The sequence below is a fragment of the Hippopotamus amphibius genome, chromosome 11 (genome assembly GCF_030028045.1).
Source record: "Hippopotamus amphibius kiboko isolate mHipAmp2 chromosome 11, mHipAmp2.hap2, whole genome shotgun sequence".
NCBI lineage: Eukaryota > Metazoa > Chordata > Mammalia > Artiodactyla > Hippopotamidae > Hippopotamus > Hippopotamus amphibius.
Window position 1 is genome coordinate 106,787,423 of NC_080196.1, and position 21,906 is coordinate 106,809,328.

The 21,906-nt window shown below is 36.8% G+C and overlaps 1 protein-coding gene across 3 annotated transcripts in view; it reads right to left on the bottom strand.

Moving 5' to 3' along the window:
• The window catches only part of TMX3 (thioredoxin related transmembrane protein 3), a 44,466-nt gene that overhangs the window by 19,113 nt on the left and 3,447 nt on the right, over positions 1 to 21,906 (bottom strand). For all 3 annotated transcript variants that reach the window (XR_009047971.1, XM_057698856.1, XM_057698855.1), the window contains exons 3-9: positions 18,802 to 18,841; positions 17,453 to 17,576; positions 10,048 to 10,093; positions 8,447 to 8,527; positions 6,252 to 6,351; positions 5,483 to 5,560; positions 3,150 to 3,216 (exon numbers count right to left, since the gene is read on the bottom strand). Coding sequence is in view for 2 of the 3 variants with exons in the window: in XM_057698856.1 (XP_057554839.1) it covers positions 3,150 to 3,216; positions 5,483 to 5,560; positions 6,252 to 6,351; positions 8,447 to 8,527; positions 10,048 to 10,093; positions 17,453 to 17,576; positions 18,802 to 18,841 (536 nt within the window). In the remaining variant the exon portion in view is untranslated. The remainder of the gene's footprint in view (positions 1 to 3,149; positions 3,217 to 5,482; positions 5,561 to 6,251; positions 6,352 to 8,446; positions 8,528 to 10,047; positions 10,094 to 17,452; positions 17,577 to 18,801; positions 18,842 to 21,906) is intronic.

The window sequence follows — 21,906 nt, forward strand, 5'->3', positions numbered from 1 at the left end:
GCCACCACAATGAGAAGCCCGCGCACCACGATGAAGAGTAGCCCCCAGTCGCTGCAACTAGACAAAGCCCGTGTGCAGCAACGAAGACCCAACATGGCCAATAAATAATTAATTTTAAAAAATTTTTAAAAAGACTGGATTTTACTGATTTCTTGAAAGATGTGCTTTTTCTGTACCTTGCATTGCTAAACAAAACAATTTCAAGTTATCAAACCTATAAAATAAGTAATATGATGCAAATATGAAAGTATTTATGGATTTGGATTTACAAATTAGGAAAATAAACGTAAAACTAGAAGTTGATTATTGGGCCACAATCTCTACTCCAGGTCCAAAGCAAATTTTCTAAAGATTATACACAAAAGTGATAAATCTAAAACTCATTCGAAAATAAACTATCCTCCTGAGCACCATCCCAATGCTCCTGAAATTATTAACAATGAAGTAGTAGGATAAGCATTCAAAGTAACCCTTTATCTGAAGACTTCAGGCAAGGTCTAAGTAGCGACTACTGCAGGTTAGAAAATGCTGACCTTCACAACAGCTGTAGACACTGAACACATTACCCCTCTCTTTCCTATGCAGTGGAGGCCACATCTGAAACATGGATGGGGAAGGGCACTTTCTCAGCTGTTATTAAAGAATATATTCCAAACAAAGAAAGTCAGGCCTTTTCCAAAAAAAAGCAAAGTGGCTCTCTGAGTTTTCAAGAAACTCATAACGGAACTAGAACAAGAGATTTGAAGGCTGAATCTTGATTATACCACTTACTACTTTAACTTGGAAAAAAATCTCTTTAATGTTTATTTGTAAAATATTCAATTAGTAAGACTGCTGATCTCAAAAGACTGTTGTAATGATCAAATAAGATAATATATACTAAGTGCTTATCATACAAGGAGTGTAGTGATCAAAGAATAAGTGGATGGAATATGAGTTATTTTCCTTAACACATTTTCACACATGCAAGTTCCTCTTAATTTCCTTTCTAAGCCCAATGTCTCATGCAGCCATTCAATAAACATCCAATGAATGAGCAAAGGAATGAACCTGCAGTCTAATTACATCTCTCTCATCATCTAACACTCTCAGTTATCTCCTTTGTAATCTCAGGATATTTATCTACCTGCCTTACTACCAGAATGAGGTAAGATGAGGATAAAATGAAAATACCAGGTTAAGTACATAGATAGTACCTGCTGTATAAAACATAACAAGTAAATGGTAACTTAGTTATTATACTACATTAAGAAATAAAACTCAGTCCTCACATTTAAAGATAGTGAAGATATAAGATTTCAGAACTGCTTAGTCTTCATGTCACTTTCAAAACAATTAAAATGCTCCTTTTACTAAAACAATCAAAATATTCCTTTTATTAGATATTAGTATATTCGTTTGAGTTATTTAAGCAGCTCCAAGCTTACAGCTCTCAAGGAATTCTAGGTTCTTCTCTGTCATAAAATAACGTAACCGAGGACCCTAAGGGACGTTCTGGGCAGACTCTTCCCCGTATTCTCTGCTTACGTAACAGTATCTGATGCACAGTTCCTGAGTCGTTTCGATGACCAGGAGCACGAAGCCCCCAGGCCTACTGGGGCCTAAGGACTGATAATGTTAACCCCTGTGACACGGCCCTCCCTGCTACCTCGCCATCAACCAGTCAGAGAACTGTGCACCAGCTGATCTCATACCCTGCGACTGCAACTCCCCACCCTCACCTAGCCTTTAAAAAGGCTCTGCTGAACTCGATGACGGGTGACGACTTAGAAGACTGGGATAGGGAAGGTGGGAGGGAGTCGTGGGAGGGAGGGGATATATGTATAAATACAAGTGATTCACTTTGGTGTACCTCAAAAACTGACACAACAGTGTAAAGCAATTATATTCCAATAAAGAGCTTAAAAAAAAAAAGACTCTGCTGAAACCCATGGGGAATCCAGGTGTCTTGAGCACTAGCTGCCCTGCACTCCTTGTTTGGCACCCTGCAATAAAGCTGCACTTTCCTTCACCACAACCCGTCATCAGTAGACTGGCTTTACTGCACACAGGAGAGTGCACCCCAAGTTTGGTTCAATGAAAATAACATGTTAGAATGTTTCTGATATGAAAAAAGATGTTCACTATCTGTGCTTTCCAACAGAAAGTCACACAAGGCCACTGAGTATATGAAATGTAGCTAGTAAGAATGAGACACTGAATTTTTTGCTTCATTAATTGTCTGTAGCTTAGAACATTACCAAGATTGCTAGTAGGTGAGATTTTGCATCACTTTTACTTTTGGGTGGCTGTGTAGTGTCCAACAGATGTCGAGTTTCACTGCTTCCTGAAATCTGCTCCCTGTGCCCCTGTGAGCTTGCCACACTTCCCTAAGCTACCTCAAAGCCCAGTCTGGGAACTGTGGGAGTAAGTATTTGATAATTTTGTTAAGTGTTATAACAGCATGTGATTATCTTAAAAAAAGAAACTCAAAAAGACCCACATTTCTAAAGAAATGCATAATGAAACACACAGTGATGAAATGCCCACAGGGATTTGCTAAAATGCTTCAACAAAGAAAAAAAATTGTTGAAGCAAACGTGGTTAAGATCTTAGTAACTGTCTCACCTGGGTGATGAGTATGTATGTCGAGTCCTATTAATTTAGCATTCTCTTTACTATAATGTGTGTTTGCTATAATAAAAATATTTTAAAAATATACCAAGTATTTGCTTCAACAAAGAAATGTTGAATAGCAAGTGGGTGGTTACTTCTGTCAGGGAAGGGAGAGAAAAGGCTAGGGAAGAATACCCCAGGGTTTCACCACTATTAAAGACGGTTTATTTCTTTCACTTCTTTGTGTCTCAAATGTCAGATCTTTTTAAAATTAATTTTGAGTATTTTAAAGTAATGTACAGAAACTGCATAGGGCTCATTTCTAAAAAAGGCAAATGATCTGACAAAAAAAGAAACTTACTGTAAGCAAACTCAGAAGGAAAGAACACTAAGCGGAACACTAAAGTTGAAGGGTAAGAAAAACCTAGCAGTCATTCAGCTAATGGGAATTGTAAGCAGTAGCTGCGTTTACTAAATCTTTCATCAGCACCTAAGCCCTATAACAGACACAGCATTTTAAAGTGTTTTACATGAGTTAAAACTTTGGAACTTACCATCATAAACAAAGTAAGTTTCATCTTTGAAAACAAGCACAGCAGGCATCTCTTTCAGGGTCACGTACTGCAAAAATCAGAAGTGTAAGTAACTTTGATGGTTAAAATAATTCCAATTGGTAGCCATGAGTTCAAAAGCATTAACAGATACCTGGGATGGGGGTGGGGGAATAAAAACAAAATAATAACAACAACGAAAAAGTTACAAACAGTTAAAAAGAACACAGTCAATCCCAAGCTCATCCAAGGACTGGGCTTGATATCTCCTTCTACATTCCCTGGCACGGGCATGTAGAAACCATGGAATATTCTTAGAGTTGCTAACAGACCCAGAGATATCACAGGAAGTGGAGGCCAGGAGGCACTCTGAAACGGTGGAAGAGCAGGGGCTAAAGTGGCAATCAGCACAGGCAGGTTCTCCCCACCACTCCCAGGCGGTGTGACAATGAGTCCCTCGCTTCACCTGGGGAGTCGGCTTCCCGTGAATCAAGGATGCAGAGCACCCATTTCACGGGGGAGTTAGAAGTGAGATCTGCTAACACACGAGAGGTGAGAGTAGGCTTAAGCGATAAGTTGCTTTATAAATGGGAACTTATAATGGCAATTAATAATAAGGAATCCATTCAGTGGGTACCTGTACTTATTTCAAAATAATAAAATTACAGTAGAGAAATCAGTATCAGAGCAGAAAAGATATAATATGGGTAAGCCACACAGAATTACTACATGAGTATGGTAATACTGAACGTAACAACAAGTAAATCAGTAGATAACTAACAAAGTAAAAATTATAGTAAAATAAAGACAGCTGTCCTGGAAAGATTAAAAACAGAGGGGGGTATGTCTCAGGTGATCTAGAATGATCTGGTTACATTACAGCACCATGAAAATAACTATTGTAAGGGCAGTGGTAAAGCTCTCAGGTGAGGCTCTACCATTAAGCATGCGTATTCACCCAGGCTTGGCCACTCATCCACACAGGTGCCCTGGGAGTATTTCACAGCATTCAGCATCTCTCCTTTTCAAGGGTATCCCTGAGCGAGCCATTCTCTGAAATCACACCAATGAGACACCTGTCCCCATTACTCCTCTGAAACTGTTTCTCTTAAAACCACTACCAACCTCTATGGGGACAAACACCACGGTTCTTTCCTCTCATCTTAGTTGCTTCACAAGCATCTTGTACAACTGGCCACTCCTTTCTTAAACACTTTTTATCTTGGCTTCCCATTCACCTTGTTTCTTACTTTACTTGGTGATTTCTTCTCATTGTGCTTTGCTGTCTTTAGGACCTGGGCCCTCTTATCTCGCCTCAAATTTGCATCCCATGTCTAAGAAGTTTATTTTATTTATGCAGCCATGGCTTAACTCCAAACCCTTATATTGAACTGCTTATCCGATGCTTGTACTTGGATGCCTAATATGTCAACTTAAATTAAAAAAACCTTCAAAATTCTATCACTCCTCCCACACTCCAAGTTGTTCCCTCCCCAATATCCCCCAGCTCATAAGTAACACCACCATCTACCCAGCTATTTAGGCCAAAAACCTGAGTCATCCTTGACTCATCTCTATTCCTCTAGAACAAGCTCAAACAATTCAATCTCCAAATACAATTCTTTCACTTCTCCCTAATTCTCTTACTAACTTTTAAGCCTAAATCCCAGATTACTTCAAGAGTTCAACTGACCTTTGTGATCTAGTCTCATCCTGATCCAATTCTTTCTGCACTTAGCACAGAGTAATGTCCTTAAAATGAACTTGAGACCAAGTCCTCATGTACCTAGACATCACCTACAAGGCCTCCACTGGCCTCTGCCTACCTCCCATCTCCTTTCTCACTGCAGCACAGCTACACTGGCTACTGCTTTGTTATTCCACTACGGCAGGCAGGTTCTCATCCTGGGCATTTGTAACATCTGCTCCTTGTTTCTGGTTTACTTTGGCGACAGATCTGTGCGTGGCTCCTTCATGTCCTATGAGTCCCAGTTCAAATGTATTTTCTCCTCAGATATTTCTTGGTCAGTCAATCAAGTCCCATCTCTCCATGTCCTTACTATCACACTGCTCCTTTATTTTTTTTATAGCAGTTATGATATCCAGTTTATAGCTTTGTTTACTGAGGACACTATCTCAGTCTGAGGAAGGGAAGACTCTCATCTACAATACAAAATTCAGTCCATTTCCCCACCCATGAGAACGCAGACTCCATCCCATCAGGGTCCTGATGGTGGACTTAAAATTGTGCATGGCACACGACTAAAGGACAATAAGCAGTTGCTGAATACATATATTAATTAATACACTACTTAAAATCCAACTTTAAACATTACCTCAGGAACAACCTCTTCTAAGGCAGAAAAAAAGTACGTATATACAATTAATTCTGAAGCAGCATCGATGTATTTCTCCTATGAAGATACAAACAGAAAAAAGGTGACTTTTACATATTAATCAAGATCAACATTCATTCCTCATGAAACATTCAGAACAAGGAGTGTCACTGCTAAGTAATATCATCACAATTTGCTACCTTAAGTCCTTTCATGTGAAAAGATTAAATATAAGGAAATGAAATAAACTGTTTCTAAGGCAAAAGACCACTGTAACAAAGTGCTTTCATACACCTTCAAATAAAGTTCATTAACTATAACAAGCTCAATTCATGTTTATTAGTTTAATTTGGTGATGACTATAGGAGGAGATGTGTGTCCACACCTGCAAATACAAACATGCACATTTACAATAATCTTAAGACGAGCTTTTGCCTTTAAAAAGTTTACACTCAACCAGCATGTTGCGGTCTCAAAGACTCAAAACGCTAAAAAGCAATACAAAATCTAAATCACCAGGTCAATAACAGAAGAAATATACTAAGGCAGGCAACATCCACCCACTTTTTACTCAATTCTGTTTCATGAAGGCAAATACTATAGAGGGTATATGACAAAGTGTTTTTATTATAGAAATACTTAGGTTGAACTAAAATATTTCTAATAAGAGTGAAATAAGTCCTGAGTTTTTGGTGACAACTTTATTATAAAGAAAATTAAATTACAATACACCTGTGTTTGTGAATTAAAAAATAAAATCATTTGATACCTTCAGAGGTGACTCTCCACCTATATAAACAAAAAATACACGGTGCCTCTTCTGCACATGTTCAAACATTTGCTGACTTGGGAGTGGCCGAATTAGAGCCCTGTTTGAAAATAAAACAAAAAAACTTACATTTGAACTAAAGATAGTACATAATTTACTCCTATTTATATGTCAGCCTATCATGTCTGAAATTACAAAGTTTTAAAACTGTATGAATTGCATTTTAAGTATATCACTCAATCCACATAAATCTAATAAGCTATAGCCCATGACCACTATTATACCCATATAATAAAAATGTAGTACCTACAATTTAATCTACCAGTTTAAAAAATAAGCTTTAAATACATCCCTTTAGAAAGTATCATCTTAACCGATGTTTTGATAGGCAAAGATGGAACTATAGTCCATTTAGAACCCTTAGCTAAAAACAAACAATTCACACGAGAATTAGTTTCAAAAGATCATTCACACAAATACACTGTGAAATACTATCCCGAGAGTTTATAATATTATATTTAGAATATTATGTCTTACTCTGTTCATTTAAATGCTACATGGTTCTAAAACACCCTATAAAGGTTAAAATCTAAAATGTTTCCTAAGTATGTTATTCTTCTCAGGAAAAATAAGATGGAAATGGTAGTCATAATAGCATATAAGAATCTCATGAAGAGAAAACAAAACTACAGAAAGTTTTATTATACAATCATTTTCAAAGCCAAAAAGGCTGAGAAATGAATTACATCAAAGATTATTATAAAACATATCTCTTACAAAATATTATTAAAAGCTAAAAAAGGCAGTCTTTTTTTAAGTGTGGTCTATATTATCAGATTTTTACTCCATCACATTTGCAAAAAGAAAATGTATTCTGCAAAGGCAAACATATTTTCAAAACACACAGTTCTTTAAATGCATTGCATCACTATACTCTAGCCTCTATTTTAATACTTTAGTAATTAACTGCTAAGTGACGCAACTCCAGAACTGACTCTTGAAATTTCTTTTGCAGTAAAGTCACTCCTAGTTACATCAGGAGAAGGCCACCTTAAGCTTAAATTAAAACTCAGTAAAAGTTGCCAAAACATAAGGACTAATTTAGACCATAGGGGAATAAAGTAATTCTACTGAGCGACTCCCTCATGTAATATAAAGTTATCTCAAAATTTTATTCACAAAGCAAATAAAGGAAATGAAATATGCCATCGATGAGAAAATACAGTGAAAATTATATTTTATTAATGCTTTGCAAACTTTTAATATACAAAGATCATTCCTAATTCAGTGCCTTTTCTCAAATAATTTAAGCTAGATAGTATCATGCCACACAACAAATCCAATATTTCAATTTACCTTAAATTATTTAATGCTATCAATATAATATATCCTGTCAAACTCATATGCAACCATACTTTCAAAGTAGGTTAACCTATTTTGATAAATGTTCTCTTCAAGAAGTTATACATAATCACATTAAATAATTATACGCACCAACTTTCTTTATACACAAGCAAGATGTAGATTAAAAAAAAAAATTCACCACATTCAAACCAAAAGGAAACAGAAGAATCTCTGTTTCCTCAGCAGTAAAACTTCAGAGATCTGTAACTCAAAAAGATCTCTAGGTTCTAATTATATTACATTCTAAGCAAAATGTGCAGTAATACCTTACCACTGGCATAAAGGAGCATGTGAAAGATGAGGGAAAGTATTTTAGCTGCATCTAAAAACCATTTTCTAGTATCACAGGCTAGGGATTAAAGCCTAAGTCTATTCAGAATATAATATTGTGGGGTTTCTCTTAAAACTGAAATTAGATAAGAAAAATAAATTAATGTAAACCAGGCAGTACAAAGGCAAAATTATAATTTAAAAAATTAAGATTCACAAAGTTGTTAGATGTAACCAAGTTTTGAAAATGTATTAAAAATCCATTGGGGAAAAACTTCTTCTATACACAAAATGAATTTAATTGTGAGGCTAACAAGTACATAACACAGATCACAGACCCTTTTATTTCTCTAGAGGAGCTCTTTGCATGTGCTACGCAACCCTACCTTTCCTTATAAATAGACAATTTTTATTTAGGTTAAATACCCAAAAATACGTATGTTCAATATGGTCTATTCAAATACATTTAATTTTCAAATACTAATATCATATAGAAAAGGCCTTTCATAATACGAACTTACCCAGACACTCTGTGAGCAAACTCAATTATATCATCTTTAGTTCGTGGTCCTCTATAATTATATGCCAGGTCCCCTTTTAATCTTAAAAGAAGAAAATAGGGTAGAAGTTTAGTTTATTTCAACTGTTTTCATATTTAATGATAATCACCCTCTACGGTTACACCAATTACATATAAAATAGTAAATGCAGTGGAGTTTTAGAAGTAGCATAATCATGTAAAAAACAGCCGATAACTGGCTTCAGGGTAACAACAACCAAAATGCAAAGAAAAAGCGTGTATTTTATTAAAATTACATGAAAATATTTTACTCTGTATTTGATAGTTGTATTGTCTATGCCTTTTGATAAATGAAAAATATACACATTCACGGTCAAGAACTCATCAAAGCATATTCTCACTATCTTCTCTATTAAAAGGTAAGTGAAAGTCAGGGAATTAATAGTATTTTGGTAAAGGTAGAACCAATTTTAAGCAATAAGACATCAGAGTAACATGATAGATGCTCCAAGATTAAACAATGCATAAAACACCTCTTCTAGAAAATTAGATAATTTTCCAAAAGCCTGCCAATGAATTGTGTCCAAGTAACTGAAATTTTTTAAAAAATTGTGAAAGCACACTAGAACACCTATAACTAAACAAAAAGAATAGAAAAGATAATTTACTGAACACAAGAAAGTAAAGAGACTTAGCAAACTTCTTTTTCTTTAAGGTTCTGGCCTGGAAGTGGTTTGTGTGTGTGTGTGTGTGTGTGTTTATTTTATTTTATTTATTTATTTTTTTGACCATGCCGCGTGGCCTGTGGGATCTTAGTTCCCTGACCAGGGACTGAACCCATGCCCTCAGCAGTGAAAGTACAGAACCCCAACCACTGGACCGCCAGGGAGTTCCCTTAGCAAACATTTTTAAACAGTGTTCGGAGAAGGGAGGGAGGCCAACACAAAACTCAAGAAACAGAAAAGTTAAAATTAGTCAAGTTTTAAACTCTTGAGATTTTAAAACACTAAAATAACTTACTTTATTATAAAAATAAGTTTCAAAATAATTCCTCAACTCTCCACATTATCGAAATAAGGATGATCAGGATTAAACTCATGAGAAAATTCAATAAAATCATGATTATAAAACACAAGTCCTTTAGAATTATCACAACATTTCTTCTACCTTATATGCTCTGTATTACACGTGATCAGCGTCTACAGGTGAGAATTAACATCCATCAATTTGATTCTCTTTTCTTTCAACTCTAATAAAATAAGTCTATTTCAATTATAGAAAAGTAAGATTTGTTAGACAGGATTCACAAGTTAAACAATACACTCTTGAGCTCCTCAGGGGTAAAACACCTTCCTTAATTTATAACTGTATAGCTTGTCCTGCTCAGCGCCTGTCACAGTAAACTCAAAACACATCTGGTGAATTAGCTGTAAAGCACCCATTAACTTAAGTGCCTCTCCCTGGATCACACACTGCGCCTACAAAGAACTGCTGAACCCAAATCATCAATCCTCCAAGGAAGCTACCAGAAATTAATGTAATAAAATGTAAGTAGAGTGAACTAATAAAAATACACATATAAACATACAACACTCAACTTACAGCTTAATTGTTGGATAACCTCGAACTCCAAACTCTGAAGCAATGCCTTGATAAGAAAAAGAATAAATAATGCTAAATTTTTTTAAAATGAAAAACTAGGTAATAAATGAGCCTTTTACTTAAAAAATATATAAATTTATACAAACCCATATAGATATGTTGTTCTTAACTCTTAAAAAAGAATATAAACACACACAAAAAAGAAAAAACATGACATTCTCATACAAAATACTCAGTAATTCAATGGCTATGACCTGCACAAAAATACTATGACAAAATAAAAAAAAATTAAAAATGCCAAGAGTAAATTTTTATCTCTAAAGTGCTTATTTTAAAAGATATTCTTGTTTAAAAAAATAATATATATATATACATACACACACACATATATAAATAAAGTCTCACTCCTCATGTGACTTCATTTCCAGGACAAATATTTCTTCAAAAAAAGGCCCATCTCTTCCTTTAGTGTTTCCTGAGTCTTAAAGAACTGCTTTGCATTTTAATGTTAAAAACATAAATCATAATTGCAAAATTAATTTAATATATGATCTAAAAGCAACTTCACTTGTTTTAAAAGTTTCTGCTTCTGTAATAACCTAGAGTAATTCCAGTTGTTTCAAAGATGCTTCTGAAATCCTCAGGTTAACTAAAATGAGACAGTCACTACAATGTTGTTTTTGAGGGAAAGAAGAAATAGTAATGAAAACAAGCAAACAATACAGAATTAGGACCTTAAGATCTATAGTAACCACTATGGGAAATTGATATTACTTTACAGATTCAAGGCAACTAGGACAGGAAAGAATAATATATTCTCAGTTAGTAGACAAAATACAGTATATTTATACAAGTATCCTAGTATATGCAAAGTATACGGTATTTACTCACATGATCTCTCCTTTTGTTAATTTTCTTTTATTTCTAGAATATTTTCTTATGACAGCTGGATATAACAAAACTACCTCTATATGTGGGTTCTGATTTATCAAACACTTTGGGAATCATTAATTTTGGCTTCTCATCACTCCCCACCAATACACAAGAATAAAGACAAAGTGAATTTGTGGCAAATAATATCGAAAATTTTTCCTCCTTCGTCAACTCTAGAGCTTCTTCCTTAAACATATGCAGAGAAGTGACCAGAAGGTTCTGGATAGTTATCAACAATGGTTTTTATTAAAGGTAACACACACAACAGAGGTAACAAAGATAGGAACTTGGTTTAAATATATGAAGATGCAGGTCCTGCCTCTGAATAGTCATTTGAACTTAGACCAATTACATAATTTATTTGTGCCTATCTCTAATTTAGGACTTAATTCTGTCAAGTGTGTGTGTGAATATATATATATATATATACACACATACACAGACATATATTTTATTGAAGTATAGTTGATTTACAATAATATATTGGTTTCAGGTGTACAGCATAGTGACTCAATATTTTTACAGATTAAACTCCATCCACAGTTATTACAAAATATGGCTGTATTCCCCTGTGCTGTATAATATGTCCTTGTGCTTATTTATTTTATACATACTAGTTTGTAGCTCTTAATCCCACATTCCCATGTTTCCCCTCCTTGCTCCCCTTCTCCCCACTGGTGTCCACTAGTTTGTTTTCTATTATCTGCGAGTCCATTTCAGTTTTGTTATATACATTCATTTTATTTTTCAGATTCCACAAGTAAGTGATAACATACAGTATTTATCTTTCTGTCTGACTTATTTCACGAAGCATAATACTTTTTAGGTCCATCCATGTTATTACAAATGGCAGAATTTCACTTTTTTTATGACTGAGTAATATTCTATTGTGTGTGTGTGTGTGTGTGTGTGTGTGTGTGTATACACACACACCACATCTTCTTAAGCCACTCGTCTGTTGACAGGCACTTGGGTTGTTTCCATGTCTTGGGTATTATAAATAGTGCTGTTATCAACATTAGAGTACATGTATCTTTTCTAATTAGTTTTCATTTTTTCTGGATATATACCCAGGAGTGGGATTGCTGGATCATATGGTACTTCTATTTTTAATTTTTGTAGGAACCTCCATACTGTTTTCCATAGTGGCTACATCAATTTAATTCCCACCAAGAGTATACAACTGTTTTTCTTCACATCCTCACCAGCATTTGTTATTTGTAGACTTTTGGATGGTAGCCATTCTGAGAGGTAACAGGTGATTTCCCAATGTGGTTTTTATTTGCATTTCTCTAATCACTGGCGATGTTAAGCATCTCTTCATGTGTTTGTTGGCCATTTGTATGTCTTCTTTGGAGAAATGTCTATTTAGGTCTTCTGCCCATTTTTTAATCAGGTTTTATTTTTTTTGATACTGAGTTGTATAAGCTGTTTATATATTTTGGTATTAAACCCTTATTGGTTACATCATTTGCAAATATTAAATACTTTCGGGTCAAGCATATTCTAATTGAATGCTGCTGTTATTGAGATTGCCCTCTTCCAAGAGAAAACACAGATTATGTGAGTCAAGTATGTTCTTAATGCTCCCCATCCCAAATTAAGAAGGCAGGTAAATATTACCTTCAACTAAACCTCATTAAAAATTGCCAAAATATAAGGACTAACATAATTGACTGGAGGGGTGGGGTACAGCCCAGTAACAACTACTTACATAATTTAGTGTAAAACTTATTTGTACACAAATCAAATAAAGAAAATAAAATATGCAATCAATGAGAAAATACAGTAGTGTTGTTTTATTGCTGATGTTATAGCTCTGGTGATAGGCTTCAGCAAGACAATCCCAGCTCCACACTAAACCCCATCACTTAATTTCCTTGACCTCAGTTTTCTTACCTATAAGATGGAGATGATACCACCCATACTTTAGCCCCTTGGTTCTTTGAACATTAACTTTCATCTCTGATGGACTTTCAAGTGACAATGACTCCTAAAACTTCAAAGGTAAATGATTGTATAATAAAAAAAAGCACCCAGCAAGGCATGAGTTACAGACATATCATGACCCAGGTTAGGATTCTAACATCTCTGTTTATTGTCCATGCAGCTCTACGTAAGCTCCTTCACTTTGGATTCTCTTTCCCCTCCTGAGGGTACCACTCATCTTGTATGGGTATGGGTGATATTTAAAAAGAGTAAGTGTGGAAAAGAATCTAAAAGAGAGTTTGGCACATACAGATGCTCAAACGCTGAGTCCATTTTCGTCTCTTCTTGGTCCTGACCTCACTGTTAAGTAATTATCTGCTGACACACTAATATGCAGATAATATTAATAAGAACTAGCATTTATAGGTATCTTATAACTGCCTTTAATGTACCTTCAATTACACCTCAAAACAATTTTGTGAGGTGGGGGTGAAGGATGCAAATGTTATCTTTCAGATAAGATAATACTTCAGAAGACTTGGTAGCTTGTGAGAAAGAAAGTATTGATTAGGTAGCAGAGCCAATACTGAAACTCAAGTCTGAGTTTAAATTTTTTGTTCTTTATTTTTTCCTATCAAAGAACAATGGTTTATACACAAGCCTGAGATCAACTCCATTACAAACTGAAGAATCCATTTGTAACATGAATAACTTCCCCTGGAATTTTGTAATTTTAAATGTTTAGAAAATAAGGTTGAGCACAAAGCTCCCCATTTCATTTGTTTTCTCCTTGAAATAATAACAACTTGATGGTCAACATAGGCCTGATTTTGAATCATGGTGATCTTGGATTCTGGGCCTAATTTTGCTGCTAACTTTGATGTCTGAAATTACTGAAGTCAGTTCACTGCTAATTACCTTCTGTTACTTCATCTACACAATGAAAGGAGGGAAAAAGTGAGGAGATGAACTCAATCTGAAATTCTTTTCAGCTCAAAAATACTATTTTTCTTAGTGTTTATTGAGTGTCACTATGTGTCTGACATGAGAAGAGAATAAGATAACGCAGAGGTTCTCAACTGGGGGTGATTTTGCCCTCCAGGAGACACTAACCAATGTCTGGAGACATTTCTGGTTGCCACAACTCAGGGGACGGGGAGAGAAGGGAGCTACTGGCTTCTAGTGGGTAGAGGTCAAGGGTGCTGCTAAACATCCTACAATGCATAGGAAACTCGTCTCCTCCCCAAACAAAGAATTATCTGGCCCAAAAGGTCAACAGCGCCAAGTCTGAGCAACACTGAAATATAGTCACTAACTAAAAGGGTTTATAATCTAGAAAGGTAAGACTTATTTGCAAATATGCAAATATACCTGGGATCAAGGAATCAGAATGTTATTGGCCAAATGCCCTTGAAAGTTTATACACGGAAGAGAGGTAAAATATGATCTTTACTATAAAATGATGTCACACTTAGGTTGAGGAATAAATGGAATTTCAATGGTTTCATAACAGAAACCAGTACATGATTACAGGTAACATCATAACATTTTAACTTTTGAATGAGAAACAATTTTTGTGCTCATTTTTGAAGGCATACATAGAAAAAGAAAGGCTAAAATAATATCTGAATTTATGCCAGACATTACACAGCTTTTTAATGTTATTTGATGTATTATTAACTAAAACATGCCATCAAAAAATTTTTGATACAATTCCAAACACACAGGGCAGGATAAATCATGAAAGTTCAAATCTCTCCTGTTCAAAACTTCTATATATAGAGATTTGCTGGACTGAGTGTAATGGCATTTATGTCAATCACTGCAATTACATGATTGAGAAGTAAGCTACTGTCAAACAGTCTCAGAGATTTTCTACACTTGATCACTGAATAATCCTTTCCCACCCCAAAATGAAATCGTATAAATAACTATCCACAAAATAATACTTTACCTTGTGATTCTCTACCTTAAGTGCACAGCAGAATCACCTGAAGTCCAGGTTAAACATACAGACTCTCATGACTCCACCTGATTCTCATTCGGTAGGGTTAGTGTGGGCCTTTGAAATCTGAATTTACACTGAGCGCCCCAGGTAACCCTAAGACAGGCAGCTTCCAGACTAAATGCTAGGAAACACTGATCCTCTGATCATCTGAAAAGCAAACTACGGGGATGGAAGAGATGCACAGCACAGCCAGTCCTTCCCTGCTCTAGAGTTATATGCAGAATACTGCTGACAGCTCGTCTGGAAAATTCAATTTCTTCACCTGTTTGATTCCAATTTTACTAAAATGTCTGTATTTGAGCTGCCCTGAAGTATTTAAGAAAACCTTAAGAATTACACACCAAAAATCTATTTGTAATCTCTAGACAGTAGTTTCTGAATACTTAACTACTTTTTTAGGAAGATGATATTTCTTTTCTCCATAGGACATAAAATACTTCTTGATTCTACAATAAAGTAAAAAATGCATTCATCACTGACATCAAACGCTAAACACCAGGCAATTTACTTATGTTTATCAGTTATCCTTCGACTGAGTGAAATGAATGACTGACTGTATGGACAAATGTATGTGTATGCATGTCTAATCGACATACATGCCTAGACACAAGAACTTACTTTCACAACAGTTAAAAGGAATAATTTCTTAAACACTGTAAAAGCTTACTTCAAGAAATATCAACTCAAGCATATTATCTTCTTTCTAAGATGACTTCCTGCCATCGATCTCCTCCCCTCTTAAAGTTGCACCAATCCAGTTGTGACTCAATAATTGCAGTTCTAACATCTCACCTGCACTCTAGTTCCCCATACTCCCCAACACCAATAAAGCAAAATACCACAGATTCAAAACAGCTGCTAACATGAAAACACAAAATTAAATGTATTATTCATTTCCATTCAATCAGTGGTAATGTAGATCAATGTGAATTGTGCTAGGAATCTTACACTATTATTTTCAATTGTTTTTCTTTATACCAGAGCCAATCTATCACATATGTGATTTAACCCTTGAAAATGTCTATAGGAATTACTGTTTCCTCTTTACTGCCCTGCCAACCACCCAAGTCTGGCCTCCCAGCATCCTATACCAAGATGCACACAAAGAGTCTGCTTAGATATCTTTTTGTCTCTAACTGCTCCACTTTTCATCCTACAAGTTTATGCCAAAAACATTTTTATCAAATCATCTGCCTTGTCAAAAACTCTCAGTTGACAACTGAAAAATCCAAAACACTTTGTCCTACCTGAGAGGCTCTTAAAATCTGGTATTATTCCTTGTAAGTGCCAGCCATTGTGCTAGGGGTTTTGAATAAGAAATATTAATACAATCCTCACAACCTTGAGAATTATCACTCTCTCATTTACAGACAAGGACACTAAAATTAAGAGAGGTTAAGTACTTCCCCAAAGCCACAAAAGTAAGAGATGACAGAGCTGGATTTAAAACACAGGTCTGTCTTGTTCGAAACTTACATCCAGAGTACAACGTTGATTTCCTAAAATGAAATATGTATTTCGCATTTCATACTTGCACTTTCTTCATTAATTAAAGGAAAAGGGAACCTACATTTATTGCATACTACAAGAGACTGTACATGTGTTACATCAATCTAACCTCAAACCAACCAATAAAAAAAGCGTTACAATTAAATATTTACCAGTGTGGAAATCAAACTTTAGAGATGTTAAGAAACTTTCCCAGTGCTACAGGGCAAAAGCAGTAGGCAGAGCTAGGATTTGATCTACTTTCTGAGGCCATGCTCCTTCCAAATCTGTATGACACCTCATACTTCTCTAAACTTAACTTCGCCTTTTCCCAAATCCTTTATGACAGGTGTTGGTAAACTTTATCTGTACAGGCTCTGATAATAAATATTTCAGGCTTTGTGGGGCCTACTTGATTCCGCCTCTGGGACACGAAAACAGCCACAGACAACAGTAAACAAAGGAGAGTGACTGCGTTCCAGTTGAGCTCTGTGTACAAAGCAGGCGGAGACCAGGCTATCCAGCGCTGTGGTCTGTCGGCCAGCATCTGCTCGAAGACGGTCTAGTCTCTGGTACAGACTCACTTAGCTCATTTTCAGCTCTATGATTCTGCTTTAATATTCTCTCTAATGTGAACACCTTCCTGATCCTCACTTGTATTTATCCTTCAAGTTCCCATTTACTCCTCTACCACGCCATTTGGGCTACTCAGACAACAAACTCTCATTCTTAACCCACGCAGCAACAGCAAGAGTTCAACACTCAAATTTCTGTAGTTGTCTCAGGTAAATGACTACCTCAAGTGGGCTCAAAATAGGAACAATGGCTTATACATCTATTTTAGATACAAGATTGACACAGACTGCATGTAACACATTCAGTGGTTAATTCATCTAACTCATAGAATATAGTCTGAAATCTCCAAGATCAATTTTACACGAGCAAATATGTATATATATTTCTTCCTCTTACCTTGAATACTGCTTCATGTAACTAAAACACTTTCATCATGAGAACAGTAGGATAATAAACTGAGCAGATGCTTACTGGAATAGGAAGTAGCGTCCATCTTTCCAACTTTAACTGGAGAACCAATGCTTTTCATCTCCAGACCAACTTCATTCCAAATCGGTTCCAGTTTTTTACAATGGCCACACCATGGTGCATAAAACTTGTTTGAAAAAAAAAAGAGAGAGAAAACCACTAAGATATTGTGCTACTGTGGATATCAATCTTAACTTTAAAAGAATCTTTTTGACTAAATGATTGGACAATAATCTATTTTAGACAAAAAGTCTACATGTAATTTTTAAGGTGGTTTCAAAATAAAAGAATACACATACACACAAAACCTAGACAGGCCAACTCCTAGGATATACCTCAACACTGATACTACTTAAAGTTTAAGTGACTACTGATATCTACTTAAAATAAATGATTTATAATAAAACATCTTTGCTCCCAAGTGAGTATGTCCATGTTATATATAAAGTTAAACCATCAAATACACTTCACATATCACATACACACCCCTTAAGTGTTCATGATAAACATCAATTTATTTCTATTATGAAAATTCCAACACAGCAGGTGCCTCTGCTACTATAAGCATAATCACTGGTGAGACGTCGGGAAGCATTAGGGTGTCTGGTTTGGCACAGTGACAAGTCAAGCTGATGACACTAAAACCCTGGTTCTTCCTCCTTCAGAATCACCAGATGGCTGGGGTGGTGTTTAGGTTCCACCAGTTAAATAGCGTAACAAACTGCTTGTTGTACTTTTATGAAATAAGATTTATCTCTCTTTTAATATCATTCTGTGGAAATGTTCAAACATATACAAAAGGAGACAGAATTAAACAAGGGATCTTTACGCCTCATTGCCTGGCTTCAACAGCTATCAGCTCGGCCACTCTCATTCCATCTCTTTTGCTGCCACTCTACTTCTTCACTGAGGCATGTCAAAATGAATCCCTAACATCATAAGGCTTAAATACATTCAAAACGTCAAAGTGAGGAAAGGAAGATGAAAATCTGATTTGTTCACTACTAAGATGAAAATATCATTTTGACTGCCAAGTGATATTAATATACTCAATCTCTTGGATAATATGGAAAAATGAGAGTGAATTCTGTAATGAAATCATACCATAATCTCCCTCAGACATAATCCACAAGTGGACCTCTTTAGAATTTCATCAAAAACAGGTTCTCCTGTCAGGAATCCTAAGACTCTCAGGTTCACTTTAATATAAAAATCCAAACGGTACTACCCAAGAAAACAAAGTAGGTAATATACATTAGTACTGTTTATTACCATATTTGGGTGAAGAGAATGGAAAATAACACTTAAGATGGTAGGGGTGGTTAATTAGTAGAAAAAATTTACATACTCACATCTACAAGCCAAATATCATCTTTTCTATTTTCTTTAAACCTGAAAAACAAAAACAAGAAAACAAATCTTTGATTATAGTTTCCACTTTACAACTGAACAGTATAGGTAAAGATAATAAATTGATAAATATAGGAGCATATAAAAAATTCTATCAAATTTTTATTTCAAAGTTTTACTCAGACATCTGGATCTTATCCACTAAACATCTTAATAAAAGTAGATAAATGATACAGTAATTAGGAGAAAAGACCCAAAAAAAAATTAAAGTGGGACTTTGTAGAAACACAGATAAATGCTTTAGCTGGTAGCCCCTCGACGCCACTTACCCCTGCATTACAGCCAACAGAGCAGGCCTGAGGGCTTAGCCTTAGAAAGGTCTGTTTGCAGGACTGGCCCCTGGGGGGCATCTGGCCCCCCACTGCACAAACCATGTGGTTTTGTGATGAAGAGCACTTTCCTTCAGAGTCTGGAATTTTGGTAATGACTAGGCAGAGGGGTGCTTACATGGCCAGTTCCCAATAAAAATTCCTGGGCAGAGTCTCTAATGAGCTTCCTTGGTAGGCAGCATTTCACACGTGTGGTTGCAACTCCTGATGGAGAAATTAAGCACGTCCTGTGTGACTCTACTGAGACCTGTTCCTGGTTTTCCCTGGAATTAGCCCCACATGCCCTTTTCCTTTGTTCATTTTGCTTTGTGTTCCTTCACCGTAAAAAACCATTGCTCTAGGCAGGGTGGGAGGGATACGCGGGAGGGAGGGGATATGGGGATATATGTATAAATACAGCTGATTCACTTTGGTGCACCTCAAAAACTGGCACAAGAATGTAAAGCAATTATATTCTAATAAAGAGCCTTAAAATAATTAATTAATTAAAAAAAAAAAAAAACCATGACTAACTTCGACTACCGGCTGAGTCCTATGAGTGCTCCTAGTCAATCACTGAACCTGGGGGTGCTCTGGGGAACCCTGACACAATACTCTACAGTCAAAGAATTTTCCTAAAACACAGTTCTGACCATGTTATTCTTATTTCACATTTTCTAGGTCCCTTTCCACCACCTATAAAAAAAAGTAGACTGCTCCACTAATCTGGGTCCAACTTAACTTCCCACTCAAATATAAGTAAGTACCCTATAATTTTCAATCAGACTACAGTACCTACCACAGCTAAACTCACAACGTTTGTCTTTCTACATTCTTCCATATGCAAATCCTATCCAGCGAAAAGCACTGCTAACTCCATAATGCCTTCCTAAATTCCTCAAAGCTAGAAGCAATCTCTCCATATCATCTTTACCCTCTTTATGATTCTCATCAATTTCCACACGTTGTAGCTGTTTACATATTACTCAACCATAGATATGCTAATCGAAAAAGCAGTGTATTTCTTTCATCATCTAGTGCCTTGCACAGTGACCTATATTCAATTTACACTGGATGAATGACAAAAGTCCTCTATGGGGATATTTTAATATTTTAATTCTTAACCCCACAGGTAAGACAAAGAGAACATATCCCCCATACCTGAGCTTTTAGGTCCAAGGTGTTCCCATCTACCCAACTGCAAGTCAGCTGTGTACCGTGGACAAGGACAGCACCTTTAATCAATCCCCCAGGTCGGTGAACCCAAGTATTCTGGCTTTGCTCCCCTTGTGGCTTACAGTAAAAAATTCTATTTTATATTCATCTCATGGGGTTACCCAGGAACGTGTCATGGCCACCTTAAACAAATTGTTGAACCAGAGCCCTCTAACTGATGGTCATTATTCTTGAGGTCTCTGTAGGCAAAACCCCATGTTAGGCAACCCCTGGTAAATGGAGGTGGTCACTGTCTCCCACTGCTTGATGTTTAATAGCCATCCTCCTCTCCCGTCTACCACCACACTCATCCACCAAGGGCCAACAGGCCAGTAACTGTCTCTCAAAAGCCATGTATCTTTCAGCCAACTTGGGGGGGCTTACCAGGTCTGTGCTGGTTTGTGATATGGTCCTTCTACCACAGGCTCCAGTCAGCGAGCTGAGAGGGTGCAGAGATGCGTAACTCAAATGGCAGATGTGGACCAGTGAGGCCAGGAGAAGGGAGGCCTGTCCCTGCTTACAGGCCTCCAGAGTATCCTGTTGGCTGGGGCCCCACTCAAAGGTAGTGGTAGCTGGGTGCCAGATCCCTTCACCAGTCACGGGACAGCATCAGTAGCCCAACAAGCCCATCAATCCCTAACCCTTTTTTATTTCTGAGGTCAGAAAGGGCCAAGAGTTTGGTAACGATCTCCTCTAGAATGATATGTTGTACTGCTTCCCAGATCACACCTAGGAACCTCAGTTGTTACACTCTGTTGGTATGAACAGCCCAGCCATGTTGCCACCTGTGAGTCATCATTGTGTCTGGTCCTTGCTGGACAGTGACAGTGTCTGGGCCATCCAGAAGCTGTTACCAATAGAGTGGAAGGTCAGTGCTCCCTCTAGGAGTTTTTCCAGGTCATGGCCTACCTACTGACAGCAGACAGGCAGGGAATTCAGGTAAACATAGGACATTGAAGGCGTATTGGAATCCATTCCAAATGAAGGAAATTGATCCTTATCAGCCCAGTGAAGACAGATGCTTACATCTGAGATCACCAATGCCACAAATCAAGCTCCCTCTAGTAGCATCTTCTTGATGTCAGGTACCACCAGTGTCAAAGGCAGCACTATGGTATTGAGCTACCTGTCATCAGTGTTGAGTCTCCAGGTATCAAAGGCCTTGTGCACAGGCCAGATGGGGCTCCAGAACACAGGAAGTCTCCCAGAGCACTCTGGCTTCCTTCAGCTCAGTTATTTCTTTTACTCACCAGGTAGCCAATATTGTTTTGGGGAGACAATGGCACTAAGAGCTGATGGTCGGATAGGTTCAGTCCCCATGCTCCATGAAGATGGCCTTAGGTGCAGCAACCCCCCCTGGGGCTTGGGGACAAAGGCGAGCAGGAGTGCACACAGCTAATACATCTATACCAGTTAACACACTGAGGATGTACTCGGTCAGAGCCGGGCCTGGGCAAGGGTGCTGGTGTTGGTCACCACAGACTCAACCCTGTGAGCACTGTGCGTATCCTCCTCCTCCTGGGA